Source organism: Jaculus jaculus, chromosome 5 (assembly GCF_020740685.1).
Source record: "Jaculus jaculus isolate mJacJac1 chromosome 5, mJacJac1.mat.Y.cur, whole genome shotgun sequence".
In the NCBI taxonomy this organism is placed as follows: domain Eukaryota; kingdom Metazoa; phylum Chordata; class Mammalia; order Rodentia; family Dipodidae; genus Jaculus; species Jaculus jaculus.
In genome coordinates, this window is record NC_059106.1 from 64810727 (window position 1) to 64828721 (window position 17995).

Genomic DNA, 17995 nt, shown 5'->3' on the forward strand with positions numbered 1-17995 from the left:
ACACACACAGTAAATAAAGACAGTGGTGGTGTGTGGAGATCTGGCAGTGAAACCCTCAGTTGAGCTTTAGACTTACTGGAGAAGCCAGGATGTTCTAGGCAAAAATGAAGCACAAGCCTAAACTTATGCTCAGAATTAAGCTACTAAAAGTTAACTTTTTTTCTGGCAAAATGTTTAACATTTCATTTCTTACATCAAAAAAGGTGGCTGCTCAATTCTACCCATCCAAATACAAGACTCCCCATCTGTAAACTGAAGGAAGTGTGGGCAGGCAATCTAGATTGTGTTTCTGCAGCTTTTCTAGTTATAATATTCTTTAGTTCTAAAAGTTTAAAGGGACTTGTCTGGAATCCTGTGATTTCCTGGTCCAAAAATGAAGGACAGTAGCAACCCTGTGCTACGAACACATAGTAGCAAGAATTACGAAAACTTGACCTAGGGCTGGAGGGATTGCTTTGCAGTTAAGGTGCTTGCTTGTGAAGCCTAAGGACCCAGGTTTGATTCTACAGTACCTGTGTAAGACAGATGCACAAGATGGTGCATGCATCTGGAGTTCTTTTGCAGTGGCTGGAGACCCTGGTATACCTATTCTTTCCCTCTCTAGTTCTCCCTCTCCCTCTGTCTAATAGATAAATAATAAAATTTTTTTAAGAATTAAAAATACTTGACCAAGGCCATGTTCCAGGACTCAACACCAAGTATCTGAGAAGCTGGGCTGTGGGAGGAAGAAAATTTGTTCTGAATGTCTTCTTAAGCTGGCACACCAACATCCAAGGGCAGATTTCAAATCAACAGCTTTCTCACAGCTGTTCAAAGAATACGGTACCCTAAAAGGGTGACTTTCCTGAGAAGTGTGAGAATAGAGAAGTGTGAACAGAAATTCAAGCAGTCACTTGGTAAAGACACTGGGAAACAGATGTATAAATTCTGTACAGTTTAGAATGAGTCTTAAAGTTCCTTCTACTTCTGTACACTGTGATCCAAGGATATGATCAGCTTACAGATCAGATCCTAAACAGTTTGGGGAATCATGGTTTTCTTTTCTTTTTTTTTTTTTTAAATCTATATAACTGGAAAAACCCAGGAAAGACAAGATCAATTTCACAAGCACATCTTCCTGGCCAAATACATTCACTTAAGTGGTCAGATATCATAACAGACTGTTTAGCATACCAGGGCCCCACTGGCTGGAAGAATCTGAAGAATTCTGGCTCTGGACTTAAGGGTGGGTGGTTATCCTATTATAAAGAATGATCTTCATGTGGAATCACAACCTTCTCAGCCAGAAATGCCTTTCCTGTGTCCTCACCAAGTCAAGTGCCAATCAAGTCAGCCTTTTCATAATTAATCACTCCTCATACCTATCTACTTATTCTACTCCTCTCATCAATATTCCACAGATATAAAGGAATGGAGTATTCCAGCAACTATAAGGTTCAGATTCAAATGACCAATTTGGTTACAATTTCTTTAATTAAAGCATTAGGAAAATATTAGAGAAACTTCCCAAGAGTTTAAACACAGCCTGTAGGAAATATTGTATGTAGTCACCCAATATTCTCATCCCTCAAAAACACAGCCTAGTGGCTGGAGAGATGTCTCAGCAGTTAAGGTGCTTGCATAAAGCCTAACAACCAGGGGTTTAATTCCCCAGTACCCATGTAAAGACAGATGCACATGGTGATGCATGCACCTGGAGTTTTTCTGCTGTGGCGAGAAGCCCTAGTGTGCCCATTCTTGCGATTGCGCTTGCTCTCTCACTCTCTCTCGGCTTGCAAATAAGTAAATTATTTAATTTTAAAAAATCATAGCCTGGGCTGGAGAGATGGCTTAGTGGTTAAGTGCTTGCCTGTGAAGCCTAAGGACCCCGGTTCGAGGCTCGGTTCCCCAGGTCCCACGTTAGCCAGATGCACAAGGGGGCGCACGCGTCTGGAGTTCGTTTGCAGAGGCTGGAAGCCCTGGAGCGCCCATTCTCTCTCTCCCTCTTATCTGTCTTTCTCTCTGTGCCTGTCGCTCTCAAATAAATAAATAAATAAAAATTTAAAAAAAAAATCATAGCCTATAGGAAATTTACCCTATGTTCTCACCCCTCAAACAACAACAACAACAACAACAACAACAACAACAACAACAATAAAGACCTTTGCTAAACACAGAGGAAAAAAAAAATGCTTCCTAAGCAGTTTCTGGTCCTTTTTATCATCAGATTGTGTTTATAAAGAAACTAGGAGGGGAAGTACAAGGTTTCTTTCCTCCATGTCTTTTAGTCTGTTAATTTGTTTCTCTTTAGTTTAGCTATGTGGAAGTCTGCCAATAGCTATCTCAGTGACTGAAATAAATACCTGATACAGCACTCAGCCCCTTGTTTCTTGTGATAGGCATAACAATGAAAGAATCTGTGTATTTCTTATGTCCTGTGTAAACTTTTTCAGAGAGAAAGCACAGGGAGCTCCAGAGTACCTCTTCAGATGTTTTCGCACCCTTGAAATCACCACAAATACATGTGTTCAAGCCAATTCCAAATTAGTTTCTAGTTAGTTGACTTACAGTGCTAAACAATTCTCAGCTCCTTTTGAAATTCCTAGTAACAGAATTTGTTGTCAGATCCCCCCCCCTCCCGCTCAGTAAACCTAGAAGAAAGAACAATCCTGACCCTGCCAGGTCCTTCCTGCTGTCTTCCTAATTAAAGGCAGCTGGGTGGAGTCTCCTCACACCCTAACTCCAGGCCCCTTCCAAGTTTTGGACCTGGCAAGCTGCCTTTGTTGGCTTAAAATCTGAACTGCCAGTCAATATAGAGAGACCAAAGCCACACCTTAGTGTATAAAATGACTTTTCATCTACCTTGATAGGAGCTTTCTCTTGGAGAAATTACTAAATAGAAGAAGACAGGAGTTCTCTCTTAGAGAACCGATTCTGAATAGAAGAAGACTGAGGGGACTGGTTGGATCTTGCTCATTTCAAATCTACATTATGCCTTTCATCTTAGGATATCTAGACTTTACAAGCATTATTTCGTAGCAAGTGAAAACTCCACAGAATTAGTCTGTACCTGTTGGGTTCCAGTTACTACCATGGATTTGGCACTTTTATTATTATAAAGATAGAGAGCTGCTCACAAAACAACATGGCACAGTACGGAACTTGTTTTTTTTTTGAGGTAGGGTCTCACTCTAGCCCAGGCTGACCTGGAATTTACTATGTAGTCTCAGGGTGGCCTCAAACTCACGGCAATCCTCCTACCTCTGCCTCCCAAGTGCTGGGATTAAAGGAGTGCGCCACCGCGCCTGGCTGGAACTTGTTTTAAATGGGAAACTATGGATTGTGGAGTTCTTGTATATTCCTAAACCCATGAGAAAACTTTCCACACACTCTGCAGGAACTCCCATGACCCTGTAAGCCCTTTGCTGCTTGTTCCAGAAGATGGTGTATTAATTCCTGTTTTAGATTAACAGTTACCAAGACAGTAGTGTTGACAAACGCAAGAGATTTTGCAAGTTAGAAAAGACCTAGAAGGATGGGAAGCAGGAAGCAAGAGGCAAACAGGGAAGGCTTCATGGAGGAAGCCTTTCTCCATGGGGACTGTGTGTGTTTAAGTGCATGTGTGTGAATGTATATGCACGTGTGTACAGGCCATAGTACAACCTTGACTGTCATTCCTCAGGCTCTGCCCTCCTCCTTTTGAGGCAGGGTCTCTCACTGGTTTAGAATTCTCCAAGTAGGTTGCACTGGCTGGCCAGTGAGTCCCAGTGATCAGCCGATCTTTCTGAGAGCCTCTCCCTCTCGTCCTTGGGTTACACACACACCACCAGACCCGCATGCCACCACACCCTTTTCTAAATTTAGTCTTTTATAAAAAAGTGGGTTCTGGGGCTCAAACTCAGGTCCTCATTTTACTAACTGTACCAAATGAGCTAGCTTCCTCTCCCTGCTCCATAGGATTTGTTTATTTATATTTGAGACAGGTCTCATGTAACTCAGGCTGGCTTCAAACTTGCTATGTAACTGAGGATGACTTTAAATTTCTGATCCTCCTGCCTTTACATCCCGCATCTTGGTTTATGCACTGTTGGGAATATAATCCAAGGTCAGTCATGTATATGTTAACCAAGCACTCTAGCAAGTGAACTCTGTATTTCTAGCCCTGCTCATTAGGCTCTAAGTACATAGAAATGATAAAGACAATTATTTCTTTTTTTTTTTTTGTTTGGTTTTTGGAAGTAGGGTTTCACTCTAGCACAGAATCATCTAGAACTCACTCTTTAGCCCCAGGTTGGCCTCAAACTCATGGGCCTATAGGTGTGAGTAAACCACCCTGAGTTAAAGATAGTTTTTGTTGTTGTTGTTATTTTGTTGTTTTTTTAAGGACAGATTTATGCTATATACCCCAACGGCTGATCTCTAATTTGTGACAATCTTCCTAGGCCTCAGCCTGTCAATCCCCCTAAGCCTTGGCATGTCAAATGCTAGGATTATGAGTGTGGGCTACCATGCCCAGAGAACACATAGCTCCTAAAGAAGGAAATTCTAATTCAGCACGGCTTAAGCCAAGGGTGCAGGAAAGTGAAAAACAAGAAGTCAGATGGTAAGTAGTTCAAGGCTAATTCACCAAGGAAGGCCTCTGAAGGAAAAGCCAAGAGAATGTGTTGTACTCAGATAAGAACATCCATCATGACTTAGCTAATTGCCAGTCATACATATAATTCCAACACTTGGGAAGTTGAGGCAGGAAGGCCGCTACAAGTTTGAGGACAACCTGGACTTACAGAGTGAGACCCTGTCTCAAAAAATAAATAAGAGGGCCAGGCGTGGTGGCACATGCCTTTAATCTTAGCACTTGGGAGGCAGAGGTAGGAGGATTACCGTGAGTTCTAGGTGATCTTGAGACTACATAGTGAATTACAGGTCAGCCAGGACTAGAGTGAGACCCTACCTCAAAAAACCAAAATAATAATAATAATAAATAAATAAACACGGAGGGTGGAGAGATGGCTCAGGGGTTAAGGTACTTGCCTGCATAGCCTAATGACCTGAGTTCAATTCTCCAGTACTCACTTAAAGCCATATGCACAAAGTGGCGCATACATCTGGAGTTCATCAGTAGTGTTTAAAGGACCTTGCATGCCAATTCATTCTCTCTCTCTTTCTCTCTTTCTGCCTCTTTTTCTCTCTCACATAATAAATAAAAGTAAAGGGATGGAGAGGTGGCTTAGCAGTTAAGTGCTTGCCTGTGAAGTAAGGACCCTGGTTCAAGGCTTGTTTCCCCAGGACCCATGTTAGCCCGATACACAAGGGGGCACACATGTCTGGAGTTCGTTTGCAGTGACTGGTGGCCCTGGCATGCCCATTTTCTCTCTCTTCCTCTTTCTCTCTGTCACTCTCAAATAAATAAATAAAAATTAAAAAACAAAAAATATATAAATAAATATATAAAAAAACAAAATACTTAAAAAAAAAAATAAAACAAAGCCAGGCATGGTAGCACAGGCCTTTAATCCCAGCTCTCAGGAGGCAGAGGTAGGAGGATTGCCGTGACCTTGAGGCCACCCTGAGACTCCACAGTGGATTCCAGGTTAGCTTGGTTTGGGCTAAAGCAAGACCCTACCTCAAAGACCAAACAAAACAAAAAAAACAAGCCAGATGTGGGGCACATGCCTTTAATCCCAGCACTGGGGAGGCAGAGGTAAGGAGGATCACCATGAGTTTGAGACCAGCATGTAACTACATTCCAGGTCTGCCTGGACTACACTGAGATCCTACCTTGAAAATCAAAACAAACAAACAAATAAAAACAAACAAAAACCCCACAAGATGTAGTTAACTAAAACTTAGCGTTGTATGGGTATGTGTGTGTACATGTCACGTGTTATGCTCTTTTGAGATGGAGTGTTCATTCAACTGACATTTATCTTTTTTTTTCTTCCTCACTTAAAAACCTGTATCAAAAAGTAGGACATGGTGTGAAGCATGCCTTTAATCCCAGCACTTGGGATGCAGAGGTAGGAGGGTCATCTTGAGTTCGAGGCCATCCTGAGAATACAGAGTGAATTCCAGGTCAGCCTGGGCCAAAGTGAGATCCTACCTTAACCCCCCCCCCCAAAAAAAACCAAAAAACAAAACAAAACAAAAAACCATGTATCAGTGCGCGGCTGCGCCGCGGAGGACCAGGATTGAGGCAAGATGGCTGGTCCGCTGTGAATAGCTGTCAAGGAATGAAATTTGGTGTGCCTAGAAGCAGATCTTAAAGGCACCTTCTCTTCAAAACATCTTTTCCCATTTCACCTGATAGGATTTCAATACACCATGGCGGCTGCAACAGTAAAACGGGTGCTATCAAACAGAACTATCTTGAAGCATTTATTGCCAATTCAAAGTAAAAGTGGAACTTACGTTTGTCATAAATCTACGTATTCTTCACTTCCAGATGAGTATAACTGCAAAGTAGAGCTCGCCTTGACCTCTGATGGCAGAACCATAGTGTGCTACCACCCTTCTGTGGACATTCCATATGAACATACAAAACCTATCCCTCGACCAGATCCTGTGCATAATCATGAAGAAACACATGACCAAGTGCTAAAAACCAAATTAGAAGTCAAAAGTGAACTCCTTGAGCAAGGACCCATGATAGAGCAACTTAGCAAAGTGTTCTTCACTACGAAGCATCACTGGTATCCTCGGGGACAGTATCACAGACGTCGTAAGAAACTGAATCCTCCAAAAGACAGATGATGGATATGAGGTTCTCAAGAGAATCAAGGCACAGTTATCTTTGTGTCTCTTTTGGTAATTGAGAAAATGTGGTCTGGTGCACTCAGTAGGCCATGTAGTAAAAGAATAGAGTATGTCTTGAAAATCAAAACAAACAAACAAACCATGTATCAGGGGTTGGAGAGATGGTTCAGCAGTTAAGACACTTGCCTGCAAAGCCTGATGACCCAGGTTCAATTCCCTAGTATCCATAAAGCCAGATGCACAAAGTGACACATGCATCTGGAGTTAGTTTGCAGTGGCTAGAGCCCCTGGTATGCCCATTCTCTCTGTCTCTTCTTTCTCTCTGCTTGCAAATAAATAAATTAAAAATATTTAAAAAGCCAGGAGTGGTGGCACACGCCTTTAATCCCAGCACTCAGGAAGTAGAGGTAGGAGGATCACTGTGAGTTCAAACTACATAGTGAATTCCAGGACAGCCTGGGCTAGAGTGAGACCCTACCTTGAAAAACCAAAACAACAACAACAAAATAAAAATAAAAAATAAACAAACCTGTATTGGGCCGGGCATGGTGGCACAAGCCTTTAATCCCAGCAATTGGGAGGTAGAGGTTTAAGGATAACTGTGAGTTTGAGACCAGCCTGGGTTAAATTCCAGGGCAGCCTGGGCTAGAGGGAGACCCTACCTTGAAAAACAAAACTAAACAAAAGCTGTATCACTGCATCAGGGCTGGAGATGCACAGTGGTTAAGTGCACATCCCACGTAAACACGAGGGCCTGAGTTGTGAGTTTGATTCTCTAGCATCTATGTAAACATCGAGGTGTAGCCATGCACATCTATAACTCAAATCCTGTAGGGAGGCTAGAGAATTACTGGCACTTATGAAAATGGGAAGCTCTGAAATCAGTGAGACTCTGTCTCAAGAAAAACAGGTACTCAAAGGAAGGGGACATCCAGTATTCTCCTCTGCCCTCCACAGGCACGGACAAGGGGCACCTGCATCAGCATATACATGTGCATATACCACACATAAACACACACACGAGCAAGTGCTTTATCCACTGACCATCCCCCAAGGCCCTGATGCCACTTTTCTAGCCAGTCCTTCTTTGCCTTCTTGGGTTCTTTTTTCTTCCTGTACTACTGAGATAAGTAATTTGAGTTCTTTTCTATTTTCTTTTTTCTTTTGGTAGTGCTGGAGATTAAAGCCAGGACCTTTTACATATTAGGCACATGCTGTACCACTGAACTATATCCCTAGCTCAGGGTTGTATTCTTGATTCTTTTGATTTGCTTAACAGTATTTATTGGCATCTGCTATGTACCTCAAACTATGACATGGTCAGCAGTCTATATCCTAGTAGTGAAGACTGACATCCACAAAGATTCTGGAAGAAAAGCAAACAGTGCTATAGAAGCGTAAGTCCAGGAGGCCTGACTTGGCCTGAAAGTTTAGGGGAGGCTTCCCTGAGAAAATGACAATGTGACCTTTCATCTATGACAACTGAGAGTAGTCTTTCTAGCTTCAGGGTGGCATGACTATCACCAAGTTGCCTGGCTATTTTTCTTGAAATAGCTCCTTAAGCTGAATGGCTAAGGAAACTTGCTACGTGAGACCTGTCTCAAATATCAGAAAAGGAGGTGGAAATAATACAAAGATTGATGAAAATGGCCTCCTTCATTTTGTTACTTAAGAATGCTTTGTTTATTTTGGTGCAACCCAGGGTCTGTGCGCTTGCTTTACCTCTGAGCCCTACTCACATAATTCTTATTATTGATCACAAATAAACAGAAAAATAACTTACCTTTGGGTTTAAAGAATTAGACCCTAAATAGCTCATCTTTTGGGAATGAAACTATAAGAAGGCACATTATATAGTTAATTTGAATGGCTATTATGAAGTCAAGTATGAGAAACCTAGGACACGCTGAATCTCAATTTAATTTTCCTCTTCTTCTCATGGACCATATATACACACACACGACCACATATTAGAAACTTGCATTAGTAATTGAAGGCTTCCTGTAAAACAACTCAATCTGGGATGAGACTTGCAGAAAGATGAATTATATCTATGTTTTAAAGCTGATTGCCTCAAGAGACTAAGCTTATATTTTCCCCTTTACACCTTGATGCTTTAATTAAAGATGATTAATATTAAGAATGGTCTTTCCTAAAGATGCTGACTTAGTCATTGCCATTGTATGGCAAAAGAGAAAGATAATGTGATCTGTGATAAAAGCTACAGTTAATTAGGCCAAGGACTCTGAGATCATTAAAGCTGATCTGATAAGCAACTGAGTAGCTGAGGAAGTCACTGAGCTGGTAATATGTTCTACTTAATTCTGGCTAATGATTTGAAGATAATATTGATTTACAGAGCACATAAAGTGAAGACCAAAATGTTTTAAGAAAAATCTACTGGTTGTAGGCTTCTGAAAGGAATGCATAAATGAATAAATTAATGAATAAACAACATGTATGTGTACATAAGATATGCTTAAAGTTGTAAAGGAATCATGTCCTAAAACTGACTATGTATTACTACTGTAGGGTTAGAAAAAAGCTCTACACTTCTTCCTAACAAAAACTGTTCATTCACTTGAATAAATTGCTGCCAGAAACTAATTTTCACTTTTCCAAGAAAAACAGTTTATCTAGTGTTGGACAGATCTTCTGCAGAATGACCATTCCTAGATATAAAGATAACTTTATTTAAAAAAAAACAAACTATTCATTTGCAAGCAGAGAGAGGGGAGACACACAGAGAGAGAGAATGGGTAAACCAGGGCCTCCAGCCACTGCCTACAAACTCTAGATGTACGTGCCACTGCATCTGGCTTTATGTGGGGATTGGGAAATCGAACCTGGTAATCAAACTCAAATCATTAGGTTTTGCAGGCAAGTGCCTCAACCACTGAGCCATCTCTCCAACCCCATTGAAAATAATTTTTTTTTTTAAATTTATGTACCTGAGAGAGAGAGAGAGAGAGAGGGAGGGAGGAAGGGAAGGAGAGAGAGAATGGGAGTACCAGGGCCTCCTACTACTGCAAATGAACTCCAGACACATGTGCTCCTCTGTCCTGGGGAATAGAACCAGGGTCCTTTGGCTTTGCAGGCAAACACCTTAACCGCTAAGTTATCTCTCCAGCCCCCCATTTTGTTTTTTGAAACAGCATTTCATCTAACCCAGGCTGACCTCAGCCAAGGATGACCTTGAATTTCTGATTCTCCTCTCTCTAATTCCTGAGCAAATACTGGGCTTACAGGCCACCATGACTGGTTTTGTAGTACTGGGGATTGAACCCAGGGTTTTGTGCAAGCTTTCGACCAACTGAGCTGTATTACCAGCCCCTGAGTAACTGTTGGTATATATATCTTTTTTAAATAATAATTTTTGACTGGGCATGGTAGCTCACACCTGTAATCCCAACACATGGGAAACTGAGGAAAGAGGCTTTCTGTGAGGTAGAGACTAGCACCTGGGCTATACAGCCAGCCCCAGGCCAGCCAGGGTTATGTAGCAATATTGTAATTTGTATGTCTGGAAAAATGTTCTTAAATAAAATGATATTATTTGCTGAGCACCTAATATAAACCTAATGCTTTTGCCTATAATACTTTATTAATCCTCACCCAAACTCTTAAGGGTATGAGTTATTATTCACATTCTGTAGCCAAAGTAATTTTCTTCAAGGTTTCTCAGATTGCTAACAGGTTTCAAAACTGGATATTTCTGGTTTGAACTTGTATTCTATTTTTTTCCCCACTACATTAGGCAGAATAAATTCTCTTGTTAACTGTCAATTAATTATATAAAATGATAATGGCTGTAAAAGTAATAATTAAAGCCAGGTGTGGTGGTGCACGCCTTTAATCCCAGCATTCGGGAGGCAGAGATGGGAGGATTGCCATGAGTTCGAGGCCACCCTGAGACTACATAGTGAATTCCTGGTCAGCCTGAGCTAGAGTGAAATCCTACTTCGAAAAACAAAAAACAAACAAAAAGTGATAATTAACTACTATCTTTCAGAATCTGGCCATGTGTTGGGAGAGGGGTATGCACACACACCAGAGGATAACCTTGTTTTTCAAGCAGTGTCCACCTTTTTTGAGACAGGGTTTCTCACCACATTTTTTTTTTCTTCGTTTTTTGGTTTTTCAAGGTAGGCAATCCTCTGCCTCCCAAATGCTGGTATTAAAGGTGTGCATCACCATGCAGGGCTGTTTTTTTTTAATGTGGGATTATGGAACACAGGTCTTCATACTTTCATGATAAGCACTTTATAGACTGAGCTATCTTTCCAGCCTCAGAACCTGGCTTTCTTTGTTTTTCTCTGGGTATTTCTCTGAAATACTGAAAAGCGACTGTATGACTATAATGTATGTTAATTAGTAGAGAAGAAAGGGAGCCTAGGGAAAAGATGGAGAGGTGAATAATGCAGGCTAAGATTATAATTTCTTTAGGACACACAAGGACATAACTCAAGCAGATAGCTTTCTTTGTTGTTTGTTTTGTTTTGGGGGCAGAGTCTCACTATGTAGCCCAAGCTGGCCATGAGCTTACAGTTCTGTTGCAGCCTCCTGAGTACTGGGATCATGCACTACTATGCCCAACTCCAGTTTCTATTTTTAAAAATACTTTATTTATTTATTTGAGAGAGAGAGAGAGAGAAGGAGGAGGAGGAGGAGAAGTAGTAGAAGAAGATGACGAGGGGGGGGGAGGGGCGGCAGCAAATAGAGAGAAGAGAGAATGGACACGCCAGGGCCTCCAGCCACTGCAAATGATTTCCAGACGCATGCACCCCCTTGTGCATCTGGATTACGTGGGTCCTGGGGAATCAAACTGGGGCCCTTAGGATTCCCCAGTAACCACATAACACCAGATGCACAAGGTGGTACAAGTGACTGGAGTTCTTTCTCTCAAATAAATAAATAAAAATATTAAAAAAGAGCATTCAGGGCTGGGCATGGTAGTACATGCCTTTAATCCCAGCACTTGGGAGGCAGAAGTAGGAGTATCACTGTGAGTTCAAGGCCACCCTGAGACTACATAGTGAATTCCAGGTAGTCTGGGTTACAGTGAGACCCTACTTCGAAAAAACAAAAAGAAAACAAAACAAACAAGAGCATTCAACCAATCAGCCAAATATTCACTTGTCTTCAACTGTGTATAAACCAATATGCTATCTACTCTGAGGAACAGAAAAAAAATAGGCTCATAAAGCAAACAGACAAATAATAAATAAAAAACGCTCAAATTGGGCAATGTATAAGTGCCAAACAAATTATATATATTGTTTTTTTGAAAACATATTTATTTATTAGAGAAAGAGAATGGGCATGCCAGGGCCTCTTAGCACTGCAAATGAACTCCAGACATATGTGCCACTCTGTGCATCTGGCTTTAAGTGAGTACAGGGAAACTAAACCTAAGCCATCAAGCAAGCATTTTTAGCAGCTGAGCCATCTCTCCAGCCCACAAGTTATATAAATCAGAAAAGCTTTATAGTGAGATGGGACGTCAGCTATCCATTCAGATGTGGGTAGAACACTGTATCAGATGACTCCTGCATTGATTTGGAGAAAAGGTAAGCTCTCCAGAAAGAAGGGTGAAGACAAACAGAGGCTAGGGAACTCCAGGTTTTAGAAGACTACAGAAATTTCTCTGTCTCTCTCTTTTGGTGGGAACTGTGCATATGCACAATGACTGTCCAATCACACAGACTTTCTGTTTTCCTAACAGAGTGCCCTTTGTTCCAAACAGCAAGGCTCCAAGAGACAGAGTCTGACAGAATCACACTGAGATCAGTACTCCCAGCTGGCGCAAGGGCTGATGCCATTCCACAACACACACCCTACAGGAAGTAGTGAAATGCACAGCTGATTGATTTCCACAGCAGGAGTCTTGTGGCAGGGTGGGGCAGGGACAGGACTGGTCAATCATGGAGAAAATTCTTTAGCCACTGATCAAATAAGATCCTAATTTTATTCAACAAATCTGTGTAGGTCACTCTCCAAGGCAACCCAATTTCTCAACCAATATTTGAAAAGGGCAAGGAAAGCTACAGAAGCTTCTCTACACAGCCTTCTCCAACTATTTCATCGGTCAATTCAGGTGTCATGGAATCTGAAAAAAGGCATAAACTAAATCTCCTATCTTCTAGAAGTGGCTGAATAACTTTTGCCATCGTTAGGGGCTGTTCTGTGTATAGTGGGATGTTTATCAGCACTCATTAGGCACTGGCAGCAGCCTCCCTATTTGTGACAAAAAAATGTCTCTGGACATTGTTAAATGTCCAAATTTGTGCCAGATGAGAACCACTAGCACAGCATAAGCTTCAGTGCCAAACAGATCTTTCCAGTTACAACTCAAATATTTATCTGCTATGCGGCTTGAGCAAGTTATTTTAAGTCTTATTTTTCTTATCTGCAAGTTGGAATTTTATTTTTGTTTTGTTTATTTGTTTTTTCGAGGTATAGTCTCACTCTAGCCCAAGCTGTCCTGGAATTCACTATGTAGTCTCAGGGTGGCCTTGAACTCACAGCAATCCTCCTACCTCTGCCTCCAAATCCTACCAGCCTAGGTTTGATTCCCCAGTACCCACGTAAAGCCAGATGCACAAAATGGCACGTGCATCTGGAGTCCATTTCCAACAGCAGAAGGTCCTGGCAGGCCCATTTCATCCCTCTCTTTCCTCACAAATGAATAAACATGGGCTGGAGAAATGGCTTAGTGGTTAAGGTGCTTGCCCAGAAAGCCTAAGGACCCACGTTTGATTCCCCAATACCAACATAAGCCAAATGCACAAGGTGGTATACATGCCTGGAGTTCATTTGCAGTGGCTATAGGCTCTAGTGTGTCCATTTTCTCTACCTGCCTCTCCCTCTCTCTCTCATTCAAGTAAGCAAATAAATAAAATACTAAACATGAATAAACAAAAATATTATTTAAAAAAGTATTTTATTTTTGTTTATTTGTTTGACAGAGAAAGAGGGAGAGAGAGTGAGAGAGAGAATGGGCACACCAGAGTCTCCAGCCACTGCAAATGAACTCCAGACACGTGAGCCCCCAAGATGGCTAATGTGGGTCCTGGGGAATTGAACCTAGGTCCTTTGCCTTTGCAGGCAAACACCTTAACTGCTAAGCCATCCCTCCAGCCTCAAAATATTATATTTTAAAAAAGGTATATGGGGGCTGGGCATGCTGGCACATGCCCTTAAGCCCAGCACTTGGAAGGCAGAGGTATGAGGATTTCTATGAGTTCAAGGCCATCTTGAGACTACATAGTGAATTACAGGTCAGCTTGGGCTAGAGAGACCCTACCCTGGGGAAGGGGGAGGCATATGGGGGCTGGAGAGATGGCTCACCAGTTAAGGCACTTGCCTGCAAAGTCTAAGGACCCTGATTTGATTGCCCACTACCCACATAAAGCCAGATGCTCAAGGTGGTGCATGTGTTTGTAGTTCGTTTGCAGTGGTTAGAGTCCCTGGCCCACCCATATTCATTCTCTCTCTCTGCTCCTTTTGCATAAATAAATAATTAATTGATTTTTAAAAAGGTATATGGAAATCCAGGCATGGTGGCTCACACCTATAATCCCAACACTCGGGAAACTGAGGTAGGAGGTTCACCATGAGTTGGAGGTCAGCCAAGGGCTTATAGAGTGAGTTCCAGGTGAGCATGAGGTAGAATGAAACCCTATCTCAAAAAAAAGAAAAAGAAAAACAAGGTGTAGGGCTGGAGAGATGGCTCAGTGGTTAAAGTGCTTGCCTGCAAAGCCAAAGGACCCAGGTTTGACTCCCCAGGACCCATGCAAGCCAGATGCACAAGAGGGCACATGCACCTGGAGTTCGTTTGCAGTGGCTGGAGGCCCTGGCATGCCCATTTTCTCTCTTTCTGTCTCTACCTCCCTAGTTTTGTATCTTTCTCAAATAAATAAAAAATATTTTAAAAAAATAACAAAAAAAAAAAACACACCCCACAGTATAGAGCCACTTTCTTCTAAGCATTTATTCTTAACTTTAGGTGACCCAAAGTTCTGACAGGGCTACATTTGAAACAGTAGTACTGGTGGAAGGAAAAAGCTCTGTGAGGGTCTAGGGACTATGTCTCATTAATTTTGTATAGATATTACCAGACACTTATTTGAATAGCACTTGGTTGTGGCACAGTCTTAAGGATGATAGGAGGAAACACAGTCTACTTATAGCTAGGTTTTTCCAAGTAGGACAGTTGAGACATTGGCAGGAGACAGGCCTTTGGGGTAATGATGCCTTAGTGCAGTGACTGGACTGGATTGCCAATAGGACTCTCACTTTTTTCCGGTTAAAGTAGCCAAATGTAACAATTGGCCTTCAGAGCTACTTATCACATAATCCAGAGGCTTAAGGCTTACTGTATATGGGCAAGCCAGTTAGCTTTAAAGTGCCCAGGATAAGTTTTTTGGTTTTATTTTTTGTGGCCAGGTCTTCCTGTGTTGTCAAAGCTGGCTCAAATTTCTGTCCCAAGGAATTCTCCTGCCTTAACTAGCTAAATAACTGGCATTATATGTGCATACCACTGCACCTAGCTCCAGAATATTTTTTTAAAAATTTAATAAAGGGCTCCCAGCAGTTAAGGTACTTGCCTGCAAACCCTAATAGCCTGAGTTTGATTCCCCAGTACCCATGTAAACATAAGGTACACAAAGTGGCACATGTGTCTGGAGTTCATTTACAGTGGCTGAGGCCCTAGTGTGCCCTTTCTCTCCCTCCCCCCCTTCTCTGTCTGTCTGTCTGTCTCTCTCTGCTTGTAAATAAAATTTTAAAAACTTTAAATTAAAATAAAAAATTTTCCAGAACTTTCTAAAAAACCTTTTTATTTTATTTGTTTGTGAAAGAGATAGAGAAACAAAGAGGCAAATAGAAAGAATGGGCTCGCCAGGGCCTTCAGCTTCTGCAAATGAACTTTAGATGCATGTACCACCTTGTGCATCTGGCTTTTGTGGGTCCTGGGGAATCGCACCTGAGTCCTTAGACTTTATAGGCATGTGGCTTAACCACTAAACCCTCTCTCCAGCCCTCCAGAACCAGACTAAGGCTAAGACCATGCATTCATTCTTAGACACAGGAAAGAACAGTTAAGTTCTGCAAGTGTGTGCTCATCTCAATTATAAACTCAGCAATAATACAAACTGGTAGTCCTTTTTAAAAATATCTTATTTATATTTACTTATTTATTTATTTATTTGACAGAGAAGGAGGGGGGGGGAGAGAGAGAGAGAGAGAGAGAGAGAGAGAGGGAGAGAATGAGAATGCCAGGGCCTCCAGTTATTGCAAACGAACTCCAGATATGTGTGCCCCTTTGTGTATCTGGCTAATGTGGGTCCTAAGTAATTGAACCTGCGTCCTTTGGCTTTGTAGTCAAATGCCTTAACTGCTAAGCCATCCCTCCAGCCTTAGTCCTTTTCTTTATTGAAGATTTGTTGGTTAAAACATTTTGTTAGGCAGATCATAGTGGCACCCACCTTTAATCCTGGCACTCAGGAGACAGAGGTAGGAGTTTGAGGCCAGCCTGAGTTACAGAATGAGTTCCAGGTCAGCCTATCTCAAAAAAAAAAAAAAAAAAAAAAAGCGGGGAGGCTGGAGAGATGGCTTAGTGTTTAAAGGCACTTGCTTACAAAGCCTGAAAACTTGGTGGCAGGGTTCAATTCCCCAGCATCCACTAAAGCCAGATGCACATACTCATTTCTCTTTCTGTCTGCCTCTGTCACTCAAACAGAAAAAATAAAAACAGGCCAGGCATAGTGATGTGCCTTTAATCCCAGCATTTTGGAGTCTGAGGTAGAAGGATTGCTGTGAGTCTGAGGCCACCCTGAGACTACATAAATTCCAGGACAGCCTGGGCTAGAGTGAGACCCTCCCTACCTTGAGAAACCAAAATAAACCAATTAAATAAATAAGTAAAAATTTAAAAAATGTTTTTAAAGATTTTCTTGGTTTGGAGAGATGGCTCAGAGGTTAAAGCACTTGTCTGCAAAGCCACAGGACCCAGGTTCAATTCCCCAGGACCTACATAAATGAGATGCACAGGTGGCGCATGCATCTGGAGTTTGTTTGCAGTGGCTGGAGGCCTTGCCTTTATTTATTTGGGGGGGGGGGAGAGGGAGAGAAAGAGAGAAAAAAATAAGCATGTCAGGGCCTCCAGCCCAGAAATAAAAATAGTTTTAAAAAAAGTTTTTGTTATCAAAAGTGAAATCAAGCAGCCGGGAGTGGTGGTTCACGCCTTTAATCCCAGCACTCGCACTCAGGAGGCAGAGGTGGTAGGAGGATGGCCATGAGTTTGAGGCCACCCTGAGACTACATAGTGAATTACAGGTCAGCCTGGGCTAGAGTGAGACTCTACCTTAAAAAAAAAAAATAAGTAAATAAATAAATAAATGGGTATAGAGAGATGGCTTAGTGGTTACGGCACTTGCCCGTGAAGCCTAAGGACCCAAGTTCAATTCCCCAGTACCCATGTAAACCAGATGCACAAGATGGTGCATGCTCTGGAGTTTGTTTGCAGTGGCTAGAGGCCCTGGCATGCACATTCTCAACACCCCCCCCCAATCTTTCTCTGTTAAATAAATAAATAAAAATATTTTTAAAAATTTAAAAAATGGAATTAATCAACACTTTCTTTTGTTTGTTTGTTTTTCAAGGTAGGGTTTCACTCTAGGCCAGGCTGACCCAGAATTCCTTCTGTAGTCTCAGGGTGGCCTTGAACTCAGGCAGTCCTCCTACTTCTACCTGAGGAGTGTTGGGATTAAAGGCATGTAGCACCATGCCTGGCTCAACTAACACTTTTGATGATATTCCATTAGACATTCATTGAGACAGGAGGCTTCTTTGGATGATACTATGACTACAAGCTTCAGCTTTCCCAAGTGATGCTGATATTTAAAATACTAAGGGTTAGCTGGCACAGTGGCACATGCCTTTAATCCCAGCACTCAGGAGGCAGAGGTAGGAGAATCACGGAGAGTTCAAGGCCACCCTGAGGCTACACAGTGAATTCTAGGACAGCCTGGGCTATCCTATTTTAGGGTATTTTCAACTCTAGTTATCACTGGAGTAGCCTTGTTTAAAGAAGAAAGAAAGACAAAACCAATCAACCAACCAACCAAACAAAAACTCTACTTCAAAAAAACAACATAAAATAAATAAATAAATAAATAAAATATAATACTAAGCGTAAGTAATACTTTAAAAGCTAGCTGGAAGGGGTTCAACATGATGCAAACTTAAAGGCCTGAAAGGT

The 17995-nt window shown here is 41.7% G+C and overlaps 2 protein-coding genes across 16 annotated transcripts in view; one reads left to right on the forward strand and one right to left on the reverse strand.

Annotated features, from left to right (window-relative positions):
* The window catches only part of Macf1 (microtubule actin crosslinking factor 1), a 436027-nt gene that overhangs the window by 84971 nt on the left and 333061 nt on the right, over window positions 1-17995 (reverse strand). The gene's annotated exons all lie outside the window — the stretch shown is intronic.
* Window positions 6184-6857, forward strand: LOC123460740 (39S ribosomal protein L42, mitochondrial-like). Its single transcript, XM_045149534.1, has one exon. The coding sequence runs from the start codon at window positions 6301-6303 to the stop codon at window positions 6727-6729; it is 429 nt and encodes a 142-aa protein (XP_045005469.1). The 5' UTR covers window positions 6184-6300; the 3' UTR covers window positions 6730-6857.